The sequence below is a fragment of the Hipposideros armiger genome, unplaced genomic scaffold (assembly GCF_001890085.2).
Source record: "Hipposideros armiger isolate ML-2016 unplaced genomic scaffold, ASM189008v1 scaffold_1017, whole genome shotgun sequence".
NCBI classification, from domain to species: Eukaryota; Metazoa; Chordata; class Mammalia; order Chiroptera; family Hipposideridae; genus Hipposideros; species Hipposideros armiger.
In genome coordinates, this window is record NW_017732367.1 from 39,315 (window position 1) to 46,481 (window position 7,167).

General features: G+C 47.7%; 1 protein-coding gene across 1 annotated transcript in view; it reads left to right on the top strand.

Moving 5' to 3' along the window:
* The first annotated feature begins 502 nt into the window (after nt 1-502).
* The window catches only part of PIK3CG (phosphatidylinositol-4,5-bisphosphate 3-kinase catalytic subunit gamma), a 36,637-nt gene continuing 29,972 nt past the window's right edge, over nt 503-7,167 (top strand). The window contains exon 1 of the mRNA XM_019631600.1: nt 503-2,586. Within this exon, the coding sequence (XP_019487145.1) occupies nt 556-2,586 (2,031 nt within the window). The 5' untranslated portion in view covers nt 503-555. The remainder of the gene's footprint in view (nt 2,587-7,167) is intronic.

The window sequence follows — 7,167 nt, forward strand, 5'->3', positions numbered from 1 at the left end:
TCCAATTCCAGGCCCTACTGCTCAGAGCTGGCGTCCCAAGCCAACTCCTAACCAACCCGCCACTGGGGCCGGCCCAGTTAACTAGATTATTTTACTCGTCCATGCATTTCAGAATGCTTAAGAACAATTACCGCTAACTTTGAGCCATTATATGTCAGGCACCATGCTAGATGAGTGCTTTATATAGCTCCTTTTTAAAATGAAATTTTCAAACATAACGAAAAAGTAGAGAGAATGATTACTGAACCCCCATATAATCGCCACCCATGTACTATAAGTATTACCTTATTTAATTCTCACCGCCATCTTTTGAGTTAATACTCCATTTGACAGATGGAAAATAGGCTCAGAGATCATTTATCTATCTCAAGTCACCAGATACTAAGTGGTGGCGTCAGGATTCATGAGCCCCAACTCCAAAGCCCCTGAATCCTCATGCACACGTCACTGTCATGCGTCTATACCTTTCGCCATCTCGCTGAAAAAATGCCAACGCAAAGCGCTTTCCCTGTGACAGAGCCCTCTCTGTTTCTCCGCTCCCAGGTCACGTGGGGCATGGAGCTGGAGAACGATGAGCAGCCCGTGGTTCTGAGAGAGGACAATCGCCGAAGACGCCGGAGGATGAAGCCGCGCGGCTCCGCAGCCAGCCTGTCCTCCATGGAGCTCATCCCCATTGAATTCGTGCTGCCCACCAGCCAGCGCACCAGCAAGACCCCGGAAACGGTGCTGCTGCACGTGGCCAGCCACGGCAACGTGGAGCAGATGAAGGCGCAGGTGTGGCTGCGCGCGCTGGAGATCAGCGTGGCGGCCGACTTCTACCACCGGCTCGATCCAAACCACTTCCTGCTGCTCTACCAGAAAAAGGGGCAGTGGTACGAGATCTACGACAAGTACCAGGTGGTGCAGACCCTGGACTGCCTGCGATACTGGAAGGTGCTGCACAGGAGCCCGGGCCAGATCCACGTGGTGCAGCGGCACTCGCCCTCCGAGGAGACACTGGCCTTCCAGCGGCAGCTCACCGCCCTCATGGGCTACGACGTCACCGACGTCAGCAACGTGCACGACGACGAGCTCGAGTTCACACGCCGCCGCCTGGTCACCCCGCGCATGGCTGAGGTGGCCGGCCGCGACCCCAGGCTCTATGCCATGCACCCCTGGGTGACGTCCAAGCCCCTCCCAGAGTACCTGTTGAAGAAGATTACCAACAACTGCATATTCATCGTCATTCACCGCAGCACGACCAGCCAGACCATCAAGGTCTCTGCTGATGACACCCCAGGAATCATCCTCCAGAGCTTCTTCACCAAGATGGCCAAGAAGAAGTCTCTGATGGATATCCCCGAGAGCCAAAACGAACAGGACTTTGTGCTGCGTGTCTGCGGCCGGGATGAATATCTGGTGGGCGAAACGCCCATCAAAAACTTCCAGTGGGTGAGGCATTGCCTCAAGAACGGGGAAGAGATTCACTTGGTGCTTGACACGCCCCCGGACCCAGCCCAGGACGAGGTAAGGAAAGAGGAGTGGCCGCTGGTGGATGACTGCACGGGAGTCACTGGCTATCATGAGCAGCTGACCATCCACGGGAAAGACCATGAGAGCGTGTTCACCGTGTCCTTGTGGGACTGTGATCGTAAGTTTAGGGTCAAAATCAGAGGCATTGATATCCCTGTCCTTCCCCGGAACGCTGACCTCACGGTTTTAGTGGAGGCAAACATCCAGCATGGGCAGCAAGTCCTTTGCCAAAGGAGAACCAGCCCCAAGCCCTTCACAGAGGAGGTGCTCTGGAATGTATGGCTTGAGTTCAGCATCAAAATCAAAGACTTACCCAAAGGGGCGCTACTGAACCTGCAGATCTTCTGCGGCAAAGCTCCAGCATTGTCTGGCAAGGCCTCTGCCGAGACCCCCAGTTCTGAGTCCAAAGGCAAAGCTCAGCTTCTCTATTACGTGAACCTGCTGCTGATAGACCACAGGTTCCTCCTGCGTCACGGGGAATACGTGCTCCACATGTGGCAGATATCCGGGAAAGGAGAAGACCACGGGAGCTTCAGTGCCGACAAGCTCACGTCTGCAACCAACCCCGACAAGGAGAACTCAATGTCCATCTCCATTCTTCTGGACAATTACTGTCACCCAATAGCCTTGCCTAAGCATCGGCCCACCCCTGACCCGGAAGGGGACCGGGTTCGAGCCGAAATGCCCAACCAGCTTCGGAAGCAACTGGAGGCAATCATAGCCACCGATCCACTTAACCCTCTCACAGCAGAAGACAAAGAATTGCTCTGGCATTTCAGATATGAAAGCCTTAGGCATCCAAAAGCATATCCTAAGCTATTTAGCTCAGTGAAATGGGGAAAGCAAGAAATTGTGGCCAAAACATACCAACTGTTAGCCAAAAGGGAGGTCTGGGATCAAAGTGCTTTGGATGTTGGGCTAACCATGCAACTCCTGGACTGCAATTTTTCCGATGAAAATGTAAGAGCCATTGCAGTGCAGAAACTGGAGAGTTTGGAGGACGATGACGTACTGCATTATCTGCTACAGCTGGTCCAGGTAGGGGATGCCTGTGTTATCCACCGAGTGCTCTTCTGAGGAATTTATTTGCATGTGCACAGGCTCCCCATTCAGTTGTCCTCAACTGCCCTTTGTCCAGAGCATCATGACTAGTCAAAGCAGATCTGAGGAGGCCACCTCAAAATGTAGTAAACTGTTCCAATTTGCTTTTTTATGGTCCTTGAGGGTTCGCTGACAAGCATTCTGAAGATGTTAATATTTCCACTTTTTAGGAGAACTGGCCCTGAGGGAATACTTAGTTCTCATTTACTCAGTTAACGATANTGCAGCCCCTGCTGCAGTGGGTTGCCATGGGCTACCGTGTGTAGCCAGCAGCCAGCATGAGCGGCCAGCAGCCGCCGTGAGCGGCCGTCCAGAAGCCAGCGACTGATCTGCCTCGCCCGGGAAAAGCACAATGATTGTGCCAATTTGGGCCAGTGAAGCAACGTCCTCCACAACTAAAATGAAGAACAAAAGGACAGCAACTTGTCTGTTCCCCTTCCCCCAATTTCCCAATTAAAAAAAAATCTTAAAATAAATAAATAAATGAAGTGCTTAGAACAATGTAAGATACACAGGAGGTGCTATGGAAGAGTTTGTTCTTGGTGGTGGTGACGTAACTGTTACTGTGGTGGTGGTGACTCATGAAGCAAAGCCTTCTCAGCTCTGTGCTTTCCTAAATCAGGAAGTCCTCCCAGTTGAAGTTACACAAACTGAGTAGAAGAGGCGTTGGTCAAACACCTGAGGGGAGAAGGAATGGGGGAGGGAGAGAAGAGAAAAGAATAAAGGACAGGGGCTGGAGCAGAGGAAGCAGCACTGGGCAGCACAGAGGTCTGACAGTAGAAAACCGTTTAATTCAAATGTGCAGGCGATTTGGAAGATGAGGCCGCGAGCTAAGCATAGACCACAGGGGTAGATAAGAGAGAGTCTGCTGTATCATGCTAAGGAATTTCGATTTTTAAAAATGAAGTAATGAAATTTTTTTTTCTAGAAATCTGTGAAGTGCTTTCTAAGCTGTATCAGCCAAGTGTAGCTGAACAAAAAAATTGAGAAAAGTGTCCTCAGTGTCCAGTTTCTGATTAGAATGGAGACTGTGTGGCATGGCCCACAGGCATCAGGATTTGGCCATACATCCCTGGGGTGGTGTGACTTCTTTCCTATAGTTTCTTTTCTCTGAACCTGGAGTGGCTCCCCTCTACCCACCTGGCATGATAAGAGTCTACCTTCCTAGCGGCATTCAAGGCTGTGACCAACTGTCCTCCCTGGTACCCTTTTGTCCTTACTGTCAGAGCCCTGACATTTTGTTCTGATGCCCACCCTTGCCTGCCATCCAGGAAGTCAGCGGGGGAAATCCTGATTAGCTCAAACCGTTCACATATTTCTATCCCCTATGCCAGTCATTGGCTGAGGGATGGGCACTTGCCACAATTCTAGCCAGAGACATGAGGGAACCCAGAAAGCTTCCAGGAAAGCTTTCCTTTCTGTCTGGAAAAGAAACACACAGGTGGGCATGCCTCTTCCTCCTCTGTGTGCTGTGTTGTCTGTGACACCTGGCATCACATGTCCTCTAGAGTATCCAGCACAGTGACTCGCATAGTATAGTTAGGCAAGTTTACATTCCGTTGAAAATTGCAGCTTTATAACAACATCCTGTGAGATAAGTAGGGTGGTTGTTATCCCTTTGGTAGATGAGGGAGCTGAGAGAGATGAATTAGCATATATCAAGCCTGGGGGATGAGCAGGGCTAAACCCAGGTCTCATGATGGCCAGTGCTTCTACAATACCAGGATGTTTCTCTTACATCACACCAGACATAGATTAGAAACCTTCAGAAAGGTTGGCATCCATGCCCAGACCACAAAGCAAGGCATGAAGGTCAAGTAAATTGTTAGAGTGGATTAAAATGCCTTTTTGTTCACATTGTATAAGCCATGTGAGGCTGAAATTTAAATAAATAAATAAATAAATAAATAAATAAATAAATAAATAAAACCATGAAAAGATGGATTCTGGTGCTTTTCAAGCTGAGAGATACACACGTCTGAGTCAGGTAGCTAGTCAACCCAGAAACAATAACAGATAGATAACACAGCTTCCCCACCAGTGTGCCCCATAGGGGTTCAGGCCCTTAAGGAAGCAGGCATTGCCTCAGGCTTCGAGGAGACTTTTCACTGTACCCCAGTGTGATAGTCGGTTCAGATGGCTATGCCAAAGTGTCAGAGACTGAATGGCTTATAACCAACAGAAACTTATTTCTCGTAGTTCTGAAGACTGCAAGTCCAAGATCAGGACACCAGCATGGTCAGGGTCCAGTGAAGGCCCTCTTCCAGGTGGCAGACGACTCTATTTGTACCCTTACATGGCAGAAAGCGAGCAACAGAGCTCTCTGGGGTCCCTTTTATGAAGCCACAAATTCTACTCATGAGGTTTCACCCTCATGACTTAATTACCTCCCAAAGGCCCCACCTACTAATACATTAGGAGTTAGGATTTCAATATAAGAATTTTGCAAGGACCCAAATAGTCCACTGCACCCAGTGTGCCAGGCAAATATTGTTACTATTTATATGTACTGAGACATGAAATAGGTTTGGGAAGTGCGTTCCTCTGTCTCCATATCATTACCATATCTCCCACTGCTGTCTTTCACAGACCCTCCATTTCGGCAAACTGATCCATTCACTGTTTTGTTTGTTCATATTTTGGCTTGAAGACCTTCCCTGTGATTCCTCCTGTCTTAAATCCTGGACTTCTCCCTGCATATCTGAAACTTTTTTTATCTCACCCAAAGTGACCTCCTCCAGTAAAGTGTTGTAGTAGGAGAATGTAATGAATGTTATATAATATAGTTAAACCACTTGGCCTATACATCCTATCATGTTGCACATCTCATTTTTTCATGTGTATCCTGTCTCTCCAACTACACCACAAATAATCTCTCTGAAGGGCATCACAAGGAGACTTTCTCACAGCAAATAATTCATTCTTAATCTGTTTATTGCCCACTGACACATCTTTCTGTGTTCTTATTTTCTAACTTGTTCTATCTTCCCATTCCTATGATCGTTGGATGTGATGTAGGAAGTCTGACTATTTCATTGTATTTTTTCCAACTAAAATGTAGTGTATGAATACTATATACAAAGTATGGTGCTAGATGCTTTGTATATACAAAGCACGGAGATCCACAGAAGAGAAAAACAGAAGAAAAGAGAGAAACATATTGATAAAAACAGGGTAATGATGAGGTCTAGGGGAGACAAAAGAGGTCCTAACTAGAAGATGCCTCCACGTGGAGGAAGTGTCTGTGCAGAGGAAGGAGACACTGGCCACTACTTCTTCCTTGAAACATTTACTACATACAGTCAAATTTTAGTGGCTATATTAGGATTTGGGGAAGAGAAGGGTACTTTTATTCTCAAGCCACCAATAAAGCCTCACAATTTGCAAGTTTAGTCATAGAACAGGCAACCTTTGCATAATTCGACTTAGCTGTAGTTCCTGCAGAGGCAAGGAGACCCAAGAGCCAGAGTCCAGCATTTCTGAATTAACGTGTGTATGTGTTGTCAGGTTGGGACTTGGTCCCCTGGGTGTGACTGAGACAGGGCAGGGAAAGAATCTGTTGAGGGAAGAAATCTATTGAATGATCTGGAAAACAGAGCTGGCCAAACTCATGGTCCCTCTCTGGACAGCCCTACCAACACAAACCCCCGCCCAGCCCTCCCACCCCCATGAGCCCTCCCACACTCTGGGTGAAGCACAGCTTAGCAAGCTCCTGCAGTGTGAGTCCTTAGCCCCTCCCTCAGAACCAACCAAGGTCCAGCTTTGAGGTTTCTAAAGCTGCCAGCCTCCTAAGGGAGTATTCCTATATAGAAATATATTTCAGAGGGCTGATAAGCCTCCTTTAAATATTTGGTTAAGAGCTCGCTCAAGCATGTGAGCTCTGAGCAACAGGGTCACCGGTTTGATTCCCGGCCCCAGCTGAGCTGCCACTGAGCTGCCAACAGGTGGCAGGATGGCCCAGCTAAATAAATATATATGTATATATGTATGTATGCATGTATGTATGTATGTATGTATATGTGTGTGTGTGTGTATATATATATATATTTGGGATGCACCCTTTGAAATTAATGGTTTAACTGCTGATGCCAACTATTATAGTACAATATGTAGAAAACTAAGACCCAAAAGGCCTATGTGAAAGGAGACAGATCTGATCCAACAATCATTTATTTTAATGTCAGAGTTATTCAGATAATGTTAAATTATATACCTCCAAGAAAGCTGTGAGGCCAGTGATATCCTACCTGTTGTCCTTGGGGCTCAGCTGGAGTCCATGAGAGCCCAGGCCAGAGGATGAACTCTGGTCTAGGAAACCTTGGAATGGAGGAGAGGGGGCACTGGTTCAGGATCTGAGTGTGCCTAGGGGTTCTGGAAGGAATTGAGGTCACTAGGAAGATACAGAGCTGCTCTCAAAATGACTTAGGATTTCTTTTCTGTGGATTCCCCACTCCCAGGACAGCCAAGAGCCATCTCCCAGTGACTGTCTCTCCCCCGACACCAAAAACCTATTTTGTCTGTAATCATTGCCCACAGTAAACCTCCATCTGAACA